An 18,510-nucleotide genomic window follows, 5' to 3' on the forward strand; every position below is an offset into this window, starting at 1 on the left:
TCATAAAGCATCCAATAGGTGGAATTATTATTCAATTGTTAAAAACCATGCTGTAGAAGAATATCTAATGAATACAGGAGAAATGCCATTATATATAAACATCCAGGTATGTAAAAAAAAACGGGATACCCAAATGTGAAGAGTAATATATCTTACTGTAAAAGTGTGCGTGACTTTTTCTTTGTAGGTTTCTATGTTTTCCAAATTTCCTGCAATGCAGCTATATTACTTTTCTGAGTTGAAAATAGTATACTTTGTAATAGTGTGATGGAGTCAGCTCATACTGCTCATACAGCACAAGAACAATTGTTAAATTTTCTAGAATTTCATGAGCCAGTTGTTAATGTTAAGCGCAGGCAATTTTAAAAATTAAATTATATGGACTTACTAAAAAATTATATTAAAACAAAGGTAAAGAATACTTAAAACTCATCAATTTCTAATCATTTTACTAGATTTTACAATCATCAGTGATGTTGAGGCTATTTAAGCCTGTTGTCTCCGTATAATGGAAATGGCAAATAGTGGTGTGCTACTGCACATCTATTCCTGACTTAGTGGTCGGTGACCTTATGTGGGCACTTGAAAGTAGCCTTAGTGGGAGTATTTACACCATGAAGATTGGCATATGCTACAAATCAGGGCTTTTTTCTTTTCCCCCGAGAGCCACTTGGTAAACATTTACCAGCACACCAGACTTCAACCTATTTCTAGTGAAAAATGAATGTGGCCATTTGGGGGAAAGAGGGAAGGAGAGAAGGATTCTCCTATTATGAGCAAATTAGGGAGGGGAAATAATTAAATTAGTTTGATTCTTCCAGGGCTGTTTCATATCTAAAAGGTGGACATGGTGGATCTAGTACCCACACTAATTAGTTACTGAAATTCAAACCAACTCCCGTTTAGCACCCATTCATCTTCTTTTCTAAAGCCTTGGTTTTGGTCTCTATAACCCAGTTGAACCTCTCTGCAACACACCAGTCTGTAAAAAGAGGAAAACATAATGGCCTCATTTAATTCTCAGAAATTTGGATGAGTCAGACTAATTCATGGGGACTTCCCTGGTGGTCCAGTGGGTAAGACTCCATGCTCTCAATGCAGGGGCCTGGGTTCGATCTCTGGTTGGGGAACTAGATCCCACATGCTGCAACTAAGAGTTCACATGTTGCTACTAAGAAGCCCACATGCTACAACTAAGAAGTCGCATGCCACAACTAAAAGATCCCACATGCCGTAACGAAGATTCCGCATGCCACAGCTAAGACCCGGTGCAGCCAAAATAGATAAATAAATAAATAAATCTTTTTTTAAAAAACCCACTAATTCATGTATTTGAAAGTACTTCGAAAATCATGAAATGCAGGACTTGCTTATGATATTTACCACATGACAAGGACCACGGATATCTTATAAAATAAAATTAGAACCCAATGTGTTCATGTTCATAACATATTAATATTGCATTAGTTTTAAAACATTTTTAGACACAAAGAGCAATTATTTTCATTTAATCTCCTCCAGAAATATTATTTTAACACAAATACTCACAAAACCCCAAAGCCCAAAATTTCTCCCTCTGTTTAATAGATCCTAATGTCATCAAGGCAGCAACTGATTTTTCCAGAAGTAGTTAATTAGTGCATGTAAAAGTATGTGTGTGTCCCAAGTACCTGAAGCTACAGAAGAATCTGCAAAAGACGGTTCCAATGAATTATTCTCTGTGTCCCAGACCTCCAGACTGGGCTGATCTGTGACTAAAAGGAGGGGCTCTTTGACTTCAGGACCATCTTCTGGTGATAAATTCTCAGACTCTGTGAATAAAAGTATTAGAATGTAAACAATAGTGCCATGCAAGTTTTTTTTACAGTATACATAACTGTCATTGTTATTTTGAAAACAGAATAGGGGTTCCTAATAGAGATTAACCTGAATATACTTAAATACTTTGAAATTCTAAACAGAATGCAAATTGTATTGCAATGCAAGTTTTTATACAATATAAAGAGCTGTTATTTTTATTTTGAAAACCAAGTGGGGTCCCTAGTAGAGATCTGCCTAAATATACTACAATACTTTGACATTTTGTAAGGCTTGGAACATGTTTTTATGTTGTGACAAAGTATTTTTATTTTCTTATGTGAACACAGTGAGTAATTCTTTTGTGATGACTAAATTTTATCTAAAAAGCCAATATAATAAGTACTATGTTAATCATAATTGTGACGATTTCCTATCTGACCATCAACTTTAGGAAGTAAGCCACTTGTTCAGTGATACAAAGTTACATGTAAGGCTGCATTAATGAAAATGCAAACTTGGTGGTAATTTTTCTTCAGCTTGTGCTCTAGCCTTTTTGTTCTCTCACTGCGTGTTCTACACGAGATGTACATATGCTTTAATGTCAGCCTACATTCATGTATTCTGGATTTCTGGAGATTTTTTAGAAATTTAATGAAATATTCTGAATCCTTCCTTTCTCCTTCCCACCATTTCTTCCACCTGACCTTTTTTTTCCTTCAGCCAACACGTATTGAGTGTTTTCTTAAGGACTTTTGAAAGAAAGTTACAAAGAAAGACAAGAGTTTCTGCCCTTCTGAAGTACAATGTGTCAGAGACTGATGTCATAAAGAAAATTTCTTAAAGTATCATTATCGATTAACCCATCTTAAAGAATAAGGAGAAAATGTGTGCTGTGTATGGAGAATTTCCTGAAGAAAACTGTTCTGACTTTGGAGTTTGTCTTTAGACAAGATGATTTTATAATATTTGTAGGTACATATTAAGTATGTTTGGGGTTTATAATAACAATAGTCAATTTATTTTGTGCTTTACAAATGTTAAATCTTTTAATCCTCAAAATAATCCTGGGTAATCAGTAATATTATTATCACCATTTCACAGAGGAGTAAACCAAGGCACAGAGAGGGCAAGTACCCAGTGAAAGTCACACATCCAAGGACATGAAGGAGCCAGGGCTCAGTAAGTGTCAGGATCCAGAGCCCAGACTCCTGTGTTAGTCAGCATGGGCCAACATGACAAAGTACCATAGACAGAGTGACTTAAGTCACAGAAAAGTATTTTCTCACAGTTCTAGAATTAGGAAGTCCACGGTCAATGTGCCAGCAGGTTGGTGTCTGGTGAGAGCATGTTCCTGAGGTTGCAGAATGTCACCTTCTCACTGTGTACTCACATGGTGGGGAGAGAGAAAGAGACAGAGATCTCTCTTCCTCTTCATATAAGGCCTCAGTCCTATCAGATTGGGACCCAACCTTTGGATCTCATTTAACCTTAATTACCTCCTAAAGACCTAGCTCCAGATACAGTCACATTGCAGGTTAAGGCTTCAATATATGAATTTGGTGGCAGGGGGTCTCGATTCCATCCACAGCAGCTCCTACCACAGCTAACTTTGAATAATGACAGCTAACTTTGTTCTGGGCATCAAGACCTGCTAGAAAAATGGTTAGAATCCCTTAATAATATATATAGGTTAGCAAACAATATTTAAATTCCTGACTCCCCTGATTGGATTTTCAGGGGAGGACATGAGAAGTAAGCCCTACTTATTTGGAATGAGTTGGTCAGGAGCACCCTGACTGCTGGTAGGGGTAGTGAGAGTGTAAGGATGCTGAGTCCCAGAAGGGGATTGCATCTTCCATCCAACCTTCAAAAGAAGCTTAGAAATCCCTTTCTACTGGGCTCCCTGTCTTTGTAAGAGCCCACATATCTGGGGCAACATCCATCATCACCCACTTTGGCTGAAAGAAAGAAAAGCCCCAAATGTAAAAGGATCCTGTCAGGGGACCAGGGAGGGCGAAAAGAATGATGGATAATTGGTGCCACTTTTTTCTTTTCAGAAGGGCTTTATCCCTTTTATAAAGTGTTTGGCCTTGGCCAGCCAATATTATGTGCACAGGCTACGAGAGTTTGGATAAACTAGTCCCCAAGCCATTCTGAAACAGACATGTAAAGACTTAATCATAATACAAAGTTACGGCATATAATAAGGAAAGTAAAGAGGAAGGCATGTGAATATTAGAAGAGGTATATGATGAGGTGTGTTATTATACAGGTATTACGTGTATATACTTTACCTAGGATTGCTATCGTTCAAAGCATTAGAATTTGAAAAATCACATTAGCTTCCAACAAGGCACCTTGTAAAGTGGAACTTAAAAATATCTTAGAAAGAAATATGTTCTATGTAACTTGTTGCTCCGCTCCCCCCCAATAAAAAAAAAGACAGAAATATGGCGAGACATTGTCTATGTCAGGAGAAGCTAGAAGACACTTAGAGTTGGTCTTCTAGACTTTTTCCTAAACTAGTACACAACCGTAAAATGGGTAAGTACCCTCTACTTTGGGGGATGGATATAACAAGGTCTTTTGTGATCTGCAAGGCTGCTCTTTCTAATATCCCTCGATACACTGAGGCCAAAATTTTGCAGGGAACAAAAAAATTGAGACTGTAGCCATTTCCCTTTGAAGTTCAAGTCCTAGGGTGTTTGTCATGGATGGAAATGGTCCCACAAGGTCTTGAAAGGGAACTCATCATGAGAGGGTGTGATCTGCGCTGGGGTCCAGCTCATCCTTGAGGTATGTAGGAGAAATTTGGCCCCATTATTGTATGTAAGTTTGGCCTGAAGTCCCTTTAGAATTAGCAAACTGGCATTAGAGTTACATTGTGGAAATAATAGCTGGGCCATAATATATAAACGCAAAAGAACCCATAATCTTGATGTTGCAAGCAAGTGGCACCACTGAGCTCACTCCAGAGAACTGAAGCAAAATCAAGGTGATTCTACTGAGAGGGATTTTTTTTTTTTAAATACAGTTACACTTTGCTGTGGAAATAGAAACAATGACAGTAGAAACTGGGGGACCTGCTAGTGGACAGATCACGGAATTACTGCTTGGCTTTTGAAAGCTGGATTAACCACATTTGGCTGAATAAATCCCCCTCAAATCCCTAGATAATCTCAAAAAGGGGAGCCTCTTGAGCTTTTCACTTTGTGGCCATCTCAAACATATGACACCATACAGCATTTGCTTTGGGCTGAAGCAAGAAGACCTTCCTTAAACATGGATTACACTTCACTCCCTGTGATTCATTTACACACAGGTCCATTAATACTATTTTGTAATTCTTCTGGGCTTTTCAATATTTCATAGTAAAAATATTTGTGTTTGTTTGTGTTTGTCTCTCTCTCTATATATATACATATACACACACATATGTACACAATGTTGTGTGTATGTGTATATATACACTATATATATATACACACAGATAATATATGTGTATATATATTGTGTGTATTTCTAACCACTGAGCAAATTAAGCTATTTCATAAATAATACAGCATAAAATCATAATATGCTGTTTACTCTAATAATTTAGTAACTATCTGTTTTTCTTTTGCATAAGTAGCTTAGAAAATTGTTCACTGTATTTCTTATTCCATTAGGAAGTGTGGTTTATGGGAATGGGGACTTTGTATGTCTCATTTAAATCCATATCCCCAGCACCTAGAACAGTGTCTGGCACATTGTTTGTATTCACATGTTGACTGAATGACTGACTGAATAAAAGAAGTGAAGTAAGCTTGAAATGATTATAATCATTTAAATTATATATAATTGTGAATAAATTATACCAATTATAAATTGGTAATCATTCATTACCAATTAAACTTCAATTTGTCTTACATATGATATTTTTAAAAGCATAGGATACATACTCTGTAGAGAAAAATAAGATGGCAGATTATATTAGATTTACAAATGATATATGTGAAAGAGCTCTAAACTGTTATTTTATTATTATAATTGAATACTTTTAAAAACTCACAGAAAGTAACACTGTGATATGTTAGCAATTACAGGCCTTTTATCAAATGTTTAATAAATTCCTTCAAAATTTATATAAATGTCCAGAAGACTATGCAGCAGTTGTAATAACCACTAAAATATTTTCTTCCAATTTATTTGTCTAGGCAGTGTTAAAATTATCTTGATAAAAATCTCAGACAATCACGTTGTTTCCAAAATAAGATGGGAAATGGAAAACATGTTGGACAAGGAGTCAGCTGCCAATATTCCAGCCCAGCTTGCTGAGTGCTGTGGTCTTTGGAAGGTTCATCTTTTCCCAAGCAGCAGTTTCCTCATTTGTAAAAAGAAGAAAACATACCTCTCAAAATCGCTTGAAAATTTGATTCTAAATACCCTAGTATTTGGCACTGTGTCTACAGGTTTTTAAACTCTCAGTCACTAGGCGAAACACAAAAACCCTTTGCAGAATTAGCAATACCTGCATTGCTTTCATAGCAATCGGTGCCTGTTAACTCCTGGGCAAGCGCGTAGTTTCCTGTTTGCCTCAGAACAGTCAGAAACGTAGAAAACCAGTTTTCTTTCTGCACGATCCTTTTCAGTAGCTCTCTTACCCCTGCTTCATTGCCATTATTTTCTGCAGCAGAAACCTGTTTTAAGAGAAAAGTAGAATTAAAGAAGTCCAACTATCTTATGAATAAATTTAAACAGGAACTAGCCTTTAGAAAAATTGCACGATTAAGCATATGTATAAAGGCTCATATTCAAATACTAAAGAAAACAGCAATACCGCTTACAGAAATTTTGGATTCTAGGGGGAAAAAAATCCCTGGGCCAATCCCCCTTTTAAACATACACTATTTTTTAAAGCTATTGAGATATTCAAAGCTGACACTTAGGAAACAGATGTTTTACCTCCGCCATTCTGAATAAGGGGTGCAAAAGAAGGCGTCTTTAAGGTCTAGCCATGTTATGTCTATTTGCATCAATTTCTTTCTGTATATCTAGGGCTTGCTATTTCTTTTCAACTCATGTGGAGTCTATAAATAGGAAATCAAACATTTCTTATCCGACCTCTCTTTCTTCACTATTACCATTATGGAATAAGTAATTACTATCAGAGATTTATATTCTTTAATATTTGTATTATTTATTACTGCTATAATACATTTTAAAAAAATTTGTATTTACTTAATATTATAAGACAAATTTATTTCTATATTCTTTTTTTAAGTATTGGGCAGAAGCATTTCTATATCCATTCATTACTATTTTTAACCTTCATTTAATTTCTCCTTTAGATTAATCTAGTAAACCTTTTTAAATGTGAATCATTAGTGTAATCATTATTACAGTGCATCTCCCCAGTTCTTAATACAGCACCAGACATTTGGAGAAAAGATCACATTTAGACCAGAAAGAAATTAGGCAGGACACCATCACCTTGCTGGGCCATTAGTCAAGCCACTTCCTCTCCAGACCTCAGTTTCTACATGTGTAAAATGAAGCAACTGAAATGAAATTACAGCCTTTGTCTGTCCTAGCTGCATGTTAGAATCACCTGAGGAGCTTTAGAAAATACTGATGTCTGAAATCTACCCCCAGAGATTCTGATTTGTTCATGGGGGGAAACCAGAAGGTTTTTTTCAAAAGCACCTCTTGATTCTAATCAGCAGCTTAGGTAAGAAGTACTAACTTACATACTCTCAAAGGTCTTTCTCAACATTTGCCCATCTTCTGCATGTATAATATGGACTATTCAGCTAGATTAATTGTTTCCTACGAATTTGTGTATTTTCTAGTCCTCTAAATATATCCAATAACCATTTAATTTCAGGAATTCACATTTTTGGAACAATGTCTGGTACAAATTTAGTGTTTATTATTATGATGACCGGGAAAAGCATCTATCTTTACAAACATTTCACCAGCAGACGCTACTTAGTACAAGATTATACCACATGATTTCTACCCAAAGGATATGTTCGTTTCATTAGCTAATAGATAATTATGCCATTATACGTGTTTCAACCCAGCAACTCTGAAGAAGATACCGATATTAACCCATTTTACAGATCAGAAATCCAAGGCTCAGAGAAGTCCAGTTACCTCCCTAAGGCCACAAAGCTAGTAAATGGCAGAGGTAGAATTAGATCCCAGACATTGGCTTCAGAGGCTGAATATTGCCTTACTGAGCTATAATTATAGCTGGTAATTGTCTCCAATTTTAAGATCATTTTCTGACAAGAGGTGGTTAAAATGACTACTTGACTTAATAAAATTTAGGCTATTTCAGTCCATCTCCCCCACAGCATTTCTAAGCAGATTCTTGCTGATTTCCTACTTTTCTTTAATTTTGTTAATTTTCTAATGGAAATTCTTTGTCTTCTCTGATGTGTAACATCTCTATTATTATCTGCTAATTTAAGCAGTAGTCTCTAAAGATGCTAAATGAGACTGGTTTGAGCACCTTATTTTAACTCAACCATTTCCATTTTTAATTATCTCAGCCTTTTATCAGCTTTAAACTCATTCCACAGAAGTAGTCATCAGAAAGCATTTCTCTAAAATGAACAAGTGAAGCACTGTAATAAATACTTATACTTAAAAACCTAACCATATTATATCCACTAAATTTTCTTTGACTATTGACCAGTTAGTCGATCTTTACTGTAGAATTGTATTTGTCAAGCTTGCTTTGTCCTTACTGAGTTCAGGCATTTGAGAATCATTATGCCATTATTTCCTGCAAATATTTTTATTATTTGAATGTGGAACTACATATAATACCTGTGCAATTTTATCAGGGTCATCAAGTTTCTGAATTTTTAGGGAATCTTCCTAGTTTGGGTTCTAGAAAGTACATCAATTCCCTTTAAAGCAGTCACACAATGTTTTTTACTTAATCAGTTCTCCTATATATAAGATCCCAATATATACACTTGATTACTAAAATTCTTGGGAAATGAATATTTAGACTTGAGCCTGAAACAGGACATATAATGATTCCCACTCATGTTCCTTCCCCACTGAATGTATTCTCTGAATATGAAGTTAAAAATGTCTATGGATACATTGTTAACTAATTTATACAGTGGAAAATAAATATGAATTTGTGGGTAATACAGTTCAATGCTTTCATATCCTGAATTCTTTGATCTATGTTTTTTCTAACAGAAATCAGTAGAGAAACCAAAGATATTTCGTTTAAGCACTGGCTTGCTAACACAATTGTAAAGTTAGATAAAAATGCTTTCTCCCCCCTCAGAACAACCGTAGATAGCTATTTAAATATAATGGTGACTTTTTAATATAGCAGAGCTCAACCCTCAGTACCAGTAAATCAGGAAGCAAAACTCTTATGTTAAAAACAAAGAATTTTTAAAGAACAAGTTCCCTCCAAAAGTTAATGTCTTTCTGAATGACTATGTATTGTCACAATGACATAACTAATTTCTTATTTATACTTTTTGTTGCTAATAAAATTCTTACCCATCCTAATTTACCTGAAATTACAATGAGCTAGAAGGAGATTAACTCTAATACTCAACTTCATGTAGATGGAACTGGAGGGTTTCTAGCTGGACTTGTGATATTATCTGCGGTTCTGTGTAAATGAAAGGTACAGAGGGTCTTCTAGGACTATAGATATTTGATGCTTTGAACTGGGCAGGGCTGAAACATGCAGCTTACTTAAACTGTTCAAATTGATATTAAGACACTGTGGAGGGGCTTCCCTGGTGGTGCAGTGGTTAAGAATCCACTTGCCAATGCAGGGGACACGGGTTCGAGCCCTGGTCCAGGAAGACCCTACATGCCGCGGAGCAACTAAGCCCGTGTGCCACAACTACTGAGACCGCGCTCTAGAGCCCATGAGCCACAACTACTGAGCTTGCGTGCCAAAACTACTGAAGCCGGCGTACCTAGAGCCCTTGCTCTGCAACAAAAAGAGAAGCCACTGCAGTGAGATGCCAGCACACCACAATGAAGAGGAGGCCCCGCCCGCGGCAACTAGAGAACGCCTGCGCAGCAACGAAGACCCAACACAGCCAAAAATACATAAATGAATAAATAAATTAATTAATTTTTTAAAAAACACTATAGAAATGTTTATATGATCCACAGTTCATGGTTGTCTAAGTCATGGACGTGCTATGATGTCACTTAGCATCCTAAATAGAAGCAGGCCAGTACAGGGACACCCCCTTACTGTGAGGGAGCATTCTATTATAATGATCTATAAAGTGATTCTTGTATTTATTGCTGAGTCCTCAGAGTTTGCAATAGTGCTTCACATATACTAGACATTCTTTAATTATTTGTTAGAAGAATGAACATTGATCAACACTGCATCGTAAACTCCATGAAAGCACAGACAGTATTTGTGTTATTCTCCAATCATTTCAGCACTAGCATGGTGTCTGATGCAAGGTGCCGCTCCATAAATTTAAACTGAATGAATGAATAATCAGTCAATTAAATACATTTCTTTGGGTACCTGCTGGTCACAAAACTAAATCTAGGATCATGTTTTTAGAAGTGCTTATGTAAGAGGGGCAGGGGTTGGGAGGTGGAGGTGAGAATCCAAGACCAAGTAGAAAGTGTCAACTGGAAAACCAGAAAAGCATTAAAATAAAATGTTTTTTAGAAGTTCTGATTTCTTAGTTAAATGCAATTTTAAGGTGTCAAAAAAGCAGATTTGGAGATCTTATTTATATTCATCATCCACCCATCCATTCCCCAATGCCTGGCAAGGCAATTCATTACTCCAAGTGTTTTCATTTCTTATTCCAGACAATTCCTTGGAAATAAATCCAATCAATCAACACTTATTAGGCACCAATATTATACTTAGTCCTAACTGGGTTCTGGTTTCATCCTTAGATGAAAAACATTGTTTCTTCCTCAGATCACAGTTTAATTCAGGGACTTTAGGAGACAGATCTCAATTTCAACATGGGGTATTTACCTAAATCCCTGAAACTTTAAATTCACAAGGAAATGTGACCAAATAAATAATAGAAGTCATCATCATAACCAAACAGCTCTTCCTTATTTATAAAGCTTTTTCATAAACACTATTTCTCACTCATGTTCAATAAAATACTGTGAATGAGAGAGGAAATTATTATTATGTCCATTTTCATGGGTACACTTAGGATCAGGAAACAAATAATTTGGTCTGAAGTAACACAGATGGTAAGAAACAGAGATAGATCTCAAATCCAGGTCTTGCCATTCCAAATTCCCATGCTTTCCCCACTACACTTGGCTGTTATACAATAAACATTCCTCAAGGACCCCATATCAACATGCTGTGGATTCTTCTAAACCTCGTGGTGCCTTTCCATCATCCGCCATTGATTCCCTTTGAGACTGATGGTACCTGTAAAATGACGTGTACAAAAACTATTCCAAAGTTTCACACAGACACTATTGCTCCTTTGAAAGCCTCAGATACATAGCTCCTCTAGCTTTCAGGGCCTCCTTTGAAATACAACTCTGAGGGAGAATTTGGGTTGCTTTGGCCTTAACTGCTACCACTACACAAATGTCCCTTTACTCTATATCTTCTTTGTGTCAAATCCCTTGCATTCCTGCTAGCTGCCTCCAAGCTTGCCAGAATCAAGAACTTGGATAAAAACTAGCTGGCAGAAATTCAATCCAGGCAAGACAAAAGTGATGCTGATAGGCAGACATATTTAGAGTAAATAAGGAGAAGTGCTGTTTCGCTGGCAATCGGGACATCGTACCCACCAAACATAAACAGCTTTGTGGTGTTACTGGACTCTGTTGCTTCTGGACTTCCTAACAGCTACTGTGGCTGGAAATGCCATCTTCCATCTCCAGCTGGCTTGAAGGCTGCATACTGTCTTCCAAATTAAGTTTCTGCCACAGTGATGTACACATTTGTCATATCCAGCTGGACTACTATAATGCGTTCTAGCTGGTTCTCAATACACAAAACTACATAAACGTTACCGACAACAGTGTAAAGTAATTTACTAGTTGGGAAAACCAGTCATCAAAATTAGATGCATGCTTGGGTCTTTGGACAGGCCCTATGGCTGTCAAGTGGACAAAGGAGTATTAACTTTAGTCACCAGAGACTAAGTCACATCATAGGCTGATAGGAATCCCGTGCCCAGAACTTTGTAACAAGGATACAAACAGTTGATGAATTAAAAAGAAAGAGAGAAAGAAAGTGTCAAAAATCATAGCATGTTAGACTTTGACCCCCAAAATGGGTTTATTTGCCTACATGCCTTTCAAAATAAGACTTCTGACGCACACCCTGAGTAAGTCTGATTTAAATAGGTAAGCATTTCTATACTCCACAGTACATCCTCACTCACTGAAAGACAATGAACAATAAAACATTAAGTGTAAAGTCACCTGTAAAATTCATCCTGTCAAAACGCCACGTAAAAAAATCCACTATTCTGGGCTTCGCTGGTGGCTTAGTGGGTGAGAGTTCGCCTGCCGATGCAGGGGACATGGGTTCGTGCCCCGGTCCGGGAAGATCCCACATGTCGCGGAGCGGCTGGGCCCGTGAGCCATGGCCGCTGACCCTGTGCGTCCGGAGCCTGTGCTCCGCAACGGGAGAGGCCACTACAGTGAGAGGCCCGCGTACCGGGAAAAAAAAAAAATCCACTGTTCTTTTATTAATATGGAAAATTGCAACTAGCAACATATTTTTTCAGTTATCTCCAATTTTTGATTCCCAGAGAGTTGAAACTTTGAGTAAAGAAAAAAAAAAGTGTGTGTGTCTGTGTGTGTGTGTACTATGTAGTTTCCCCATTTGGACCAAAATTAAATGGTATAGTGCATAATATAGGCCAGAAATTGGCAAAACTTTTGTTTAAAGCCCAGATAATAAATATTTTAGGCTATACGTCTCTGTTCAAATGCTCTTAAAGTGCAAGAGCAATCATAGCATGTAAATGAATAAGCATGGCTGTGTTCCAATAAAACTTTCTCTATGAACTGAAAATTTAAAAATTTAAACACCATTCTTAGGTTTCGGGCTGGATTTAGCCCATGGATCATGGTTTGCTGATCCCTGTTCTATGGAACTTTATAAAATAAGCTATAAAATTTCACACCATCAGGAACTAAATCCCTAGCTCTGCTAATGTCTTCCTGGGAGAACTCGGCAAGTTATTTAAACTGCCTCAGTTTTCTCATCTGTACAACGGCACAGTTAATAACATTAAAAAAACCCTCAATAGATTATTGTGAGCATGAACTCTGATAATACATTTTGCAAATGATACCAACTGCACACAGTAAGTGTTTAATAAGTGTTGTCTGTTAGCATACATTATTATTCTAGAGTTAACTCCTCTTTAGTTTATTTCAGTGAAAGAATTAGAAAAGTAGCCGTTTTCAAAATTATGTTTTTAAAAGCCTAGATATTCTCTTCTCAAGGAGGGATCCAAATTTACCAAAAGATATCAAAGAACATTTGGAATGGGGCGAATGGAGGAACAACCCCGAGTTACAATACCTGTATCTGCCTACAAGTCCAGCTCCATTTGAACTGACACCTACCCGATTTCTGTCTTCAACTGTCAACAGCTCCGCCTCCACACATCTATCCAAGACATCTGTAACCAGAAGCTTGTCCACCAGTGTGGGCTGAAGGAGGTTCAGCAATTGGAGACATTCATCGTGAGCATTCTCAAAGGATGGAGAGGGCAAGTCGTTGAGCTCAGGGTTCACGTAGCGGGCGGCTAAGGGGTTGCCTGCTAGTCGGAGGGCGTCCACAAACATCCTAGTCCAGCCGGGGGGCCAGACCCCCTTCTCCAAGGTGTTCAGAAGCAGATCAGCTGCCTGCATGTTCCCGGTGGTGGCGGCCGTCCTCTGAATCTGCTCTTTCACCTCTGCAGGTAGAAAGGTCAGGTAGTCCAGTACTGGCTCTACCTGGATGTACATTTTCACTCGGGCCCTGAAACACGAAATGAGATAGCAGGAATTCTTGTCTGCGGAATACCCATCCGACGACATCTTTCTTTCTCAGAGGCGGGAGAAGATTCTCCCCAACAGACGGACAAGTTGCTGTTCTCAGCTCAGCGGACGAGATGTGTGGCCCGCTGCTTTGGAGCGGCAGGGTCTGCAGCGATGCTCCTGGCAATGACGGGGTTGCCCGCACGACGCCCAGGCGGGCGCGCGAGGGCGCGGTCGCACCTGGGCAGGTGAGCAGGTAGGCAGGACGCGGCGGCGGCGGGCGCTCGCAGGGGCCAGGGACCGGCGCACCTCGTTGGCGCACTGGGGTGGAAGCTTCGGGGCCAGCTTTCCGCCAGGTAGTTATATCGTTTGCCTGATTTCGGTTTCTGTTTCGATTCTCTTCTTCAGGACTTTCCACACGTAGTCCGCCGGGCGGGGAGTGTCTGGTGTGGGAGGAGCCACCCTTTGGTCGGTTCCGGTACGCACAGTCCTTCGGTCAAGGGCCCTGTGGGAAAAAGAAAATGAAAGGGAATTCTCTCTTCCAGCGAGTAAGACAGCAGCGCTCCAGCAATGCCAGCGGGTATTTCGTCTACCTTGCAGGGTTCGGCCTTAAAATTCAGACTTCTTTCCCAGGGAAAAAAAGTCCCTCGCATCACCCCTTGTCAGCTAAAATGTGGAGGGGGTGAAAGCGCGTGACTGGGGGCTTCCCAGCCCAGAGGGGAAGAGAAACTGCCACAGACCCTGATGTCAACAGCAAGGTGTTAGCGTTGGCTGGTGAATGCAGGCAGCCCCTGGCCGCGCCTGAGTGGTAAGATTACAGGGGACAGGCAGAGAGATGAAGCTAAGAAGACATCTTTTCAGAGATGTGTTAAGCCCAGAACCCCAGGATGAAGTGACCTCTGTACCCTTTCCAGGACAAACCTGCCCTTCTGTGGGTCCCCAAAAAGTAACTCTTTGGGAATTTGTGGGTGGGTATGCAAAAGAGCAAGTAATGATAAACAATTAACTGTATTGCCTCATGCATAGATAGTAGTATTTATTTGGCTTTGACCAAGGCCTGGTGACAGACGCTGAAGGACTTGAACCACCAACTCAGCTTAGGAGGAAGCCTAGACTGAAGGTTTCCCATCTCCCAGTATGTAAGAGCCCCATATTCTTTAATATACAACTTTCCTTTAATAAAACAAAACAAAATCCCCAACAACTTATTTTTGATGTAGCTGCCATTCTTTTCTTGGATTCAATACAGCAAGTTTTGGCTGCAGCAGCTAGAAACTTAATTAGCAACTAATGTACCAACTTGTAGTAAACATCAACATTTGTCTATGTCATGAGGGAAAAGAAAAGACACCCACACTGAAAAGTGGCAGCTTTGGGGGGCTTCCCTGGTGGTGCAGTGGTTGAGAGTCCGCCTGCCGATGCAGGGGACACGGGTTCGTGCCCCAGTCCGGGAAGGCCCCACATGCCGCGGAGCGGCTGGGTCCGTGAGCCATGGCCACTGAGCCTGCGCGTCCAGAGCCTGTGCTCCGCAATGGGAGAGGCCACAACAGTGAGAGGCCCGCGTACCGCAAAAAAAAAAAAAAAAAAAAAAAAAAGGGGGCAGCTTTGGTTCAGTACAGAAGCCACATAAATGTGAGTCCTTCACGTTGCTACTCATTCAGGTGTTCTGCAGCCCTGGATGACTGTGGGTGGTAGTTTATCTGCTTCATAATGAGAACCTCATGGTCCAGAATTATATGGAGGAGGAAGGGGTCATTTAGGCTATCAAAAAGATATATTTAGGAAAAGGAATCTGCTAGCAATGCACATTCAATGAAGTTTGGATAGGCCAGGGAAGCTTGGTGGAGTTTTGGACTGGATAAGTGAAACACAGAATCTTTGTATTTACCGGAGGCATAGAAAATACCCAATTGAGTACTTTATAGCTGTCGTCTTATATTATTTGCTAATTATGTTATGTAGCTAAGCCTTTTTTCTTCCCCAAGGATTGTAAGCTGCTTGAAGAAAGGACATATTTACACAGGACCAGTACAATACTCTACAAATAGTAGGCCCTTGATGATTTTCCCCCTGAATGGGAATTTTATTTGCCTTGACCCAGCAGCTGGCTTAATGTCAAACACACAGTGAAAGTTCTTGAAGTGAAATAGAACCTTGGCCTTGCAGATGAGCCTGATTTATGCTATTCTTTGCTGTCTCTTCATAAAATATTACCATATCTTTATTTACTTTGGAGAGTTTATCTTGTAGGTAGAAGATAACCACATTAGACATTTCTACAGAAGTATTCAAATTATCAATTTTAGTTATGTGTCTACAAAGATATCTGTTAGGGCTGTTAAAGTCCCCCTCACCCCCTCAGGTACTGGCAGGTTTTATTCAGTATGTTAAAGCAAGAACAAACAAACAAACCAAAAAACATTCTGTCCCCTGTTACTCATCCGTCCGTCCTTTAGTTTCAAACATTGGGGAATAAAAAGGGGTTGCTTATTAAATATGGGGAAATAATGACATCTTCTTAACGCCACAGAATTGCTGTCCTGGTGAAAGAGGGTCAAAAATGGAAGTTTAAATGTTTGGTATTTAGATTATATCATTCATTCATTCATTCAATCACTTAAAAAATTGTTATTATTAAAAAAAATTGTTATTAAGAACCTACTATGTGGGGCTTCCCTGGTGGCACTTAAGAATCCGCCTGCCAATGCAGGAGACATGGGTTCGAGCCCTGGTCTGGGAAGATCCCACATGCCGTGGAGCAACTAAGCCCGTGTGCCACAATTACTGAGCGTGCGTGCCACAACTACTGAAGCCTGTGTGCCTAGAGCCCGTGCTCCACAGCAAGAGAAGCCACCACAATGAGAAGCCCTCGCACTGCAATGAAGAGTAGCACCCATTCACCGCAACTAGAGAAAGCCTGCGCACAGCAATGAAGACCCAAAGCAGCCAAAAAATAAGCTAAGTAAATCTTTAAAAAAAAAAAAAAAAAAAGAACCTACTACGTGACCAGTGTTGCTCTAGGGGCAGTTTATAAAACTAAAGAAAGTTCCTACTTTTATGGGTCTGACATTTTAATGGGAGTGGGAAGACAGAAAATAAATAATAACTAGAAAATATACAGTGCGTCAGGTGAGGATAAGTGCTATGAGGACTCTGGTAAGATCTAGCTAATAATGCACATGGCAGTTTCACTGGTTGATTTTCCATACAGATGCCCTCTCCTGACCCTCACCGTTAGCATCACATAATACCCATCAATAAAAATTATCAATACATATTTACTTTCAGGTAAGAGTCACTTTGCTGGATGAAGATTGAGTGATGAGGACTGATCCTGAGGGAAAATAGAAACCTCTTCTTTTTTAGGAATCTACCATAGTCTTGATAGGGCCACTGCTGGAGGAAGGAAGTTGAGGAAAAAGAAAGCCAACCTCTCAAAATGTGTCCTTTTTCTTCATCTATATTTTTGCACCATGGTTTAGTTTATTTTCTTCTTTTTGTTTTAATAGGGATTTCTTCTGTCACATTTCTTCAGATAACTTTTATTATCATCCTCCTTATTGTTTCTAAACATAAGTTTCTGTTTCCTTTCTCCTTTGAGGGGAAGTCATACTGAGCTATATCTTTTCTTTTTTTCTAGAGCTGCCTTTTCTTTTTAAACCCAGAAGAAATATTTCAGTCTCCATCAGTTTTAAAAGTCACCTTTTAGTATTTTGTTTTTTAAATTGTAATTCAGGAAGATACTAGGTAACAGATTCTTGCTGTTATCCAACTTACCATTTGAGTTTTCTACAGCTAAGAAGTAGTAAAAATCATAACTGCCACTTCTCTGACAAACTAGAACTACAATTTAATGGCTACACATGGCAGTAATGCCTTTTCCAAAGAAAATGACAATAAATTTAATTTGATGAGGAAATGCTTCTAGAATTGTTGCTCTGTTTTTTTCATTTGTTTACTAAATTGTATCAATAAAGAGCCTATTCTGTGTAATTTACAGTTAGATGCCCTTTGACTAGCAGAATAGAGCTGTGATTAAGCTTAGAGACTGTGAGCTCAGGATATCAGGATTCATATCTCAGCACTGCCTCTTAATTGCTGTGTGATCTTAGGAAAATAACCTCAAATTTCTCAGTTGTAAAACGAGGATGATGATGATACCAGTACTATGTCATAAGGTTGTTGGAAGCACTTAGGACTAATCCTGGCATGTTATACATGCCCTATACATGACTGCCAGCATTTTTATACAAACGATGAGTAAGAGATGTTGCTAGCCCTCAACGAATGTACAGCTGATAGAGGAAATAACTTAGTTATACACATAAACATTATATAATAACTAGCCATCTAACGGATACTTACACAGGATCCCTTTTTGCAAGAAACAAAAGCTGATAGGCTGATTTAGCAGAAAAGTTTATTGAAAGGATACCGTCTCTATGTCAATGCTACTCTCTCACTTCGTCCCAGCTTACCCTTCCCCCTCCCCGTGTCCTCAAGTCCATTCTCAAATAGATAGCTAGTGGGAAGCAGCTGCATAGTGCAGGGAGGTCAGCTGGATGCTTTCTGACCACCTAGAGGGATGGGATAGGGAGGGTGGGAGGGAGGCGCAAGAGAGAGGGGATATGGGGATATATGTATATGTATAACTGATTCACTTTGCTGCACAGCAGAAACTAACACAACATTGTAGAGCAAGTATACGCCAATAAAGATGTTAAAAAAAAA

General features: G+C 38.9%; 1 protein-coding gene across 1 annotated transcript in view; it reads right to left on the reverse strand.

Moving 5' to 3' along the window:
* The window catches only part of IFIH1 (interferon induced with helicase C domain 1), a 57,068-nt gene extending 42,950 nt beyond the window's left edge, over window positions 1-14,118 (reverse strand). Inside the window, exons 1-3 of the mRNA XM_082629801.1 lie at window positions 13,384-14,118; window positions 6,311-6,479; window positions 1,671-1,811 (exon numbers count right to left, since the gene is read on the reverse strand). Of these exons, the coding sequence (XP_082485927.1) occupies window positions 1,671-1,811; window positions 6,311-6,479; window positions 13,384-13,839 (766 nt within the window). The 5' untranslated portion in view covers window positions 13,840-14,118. The remainder of the gene's footprint in view (window positions 1-1,670; window positions 1,812-6,310; window positions 6,480-13,383) is intronic.
* Window positions 14,119-18,510: the final 4,392 nt, after the last annotated feature.

The sequence above is a fragment of the Mesoplodon mirus genome, assembly GCF_964341445.2.
Source record: "Mesoplodon mirus genome assembly, chromosome: 8".
NCBI classification, from domain to species: Eukaryota; Metazoa; Chordata; class Mammalia; order Artiodactyla; family Ziphiidae; genus Mesoplodon; species Mesoplodon mirus.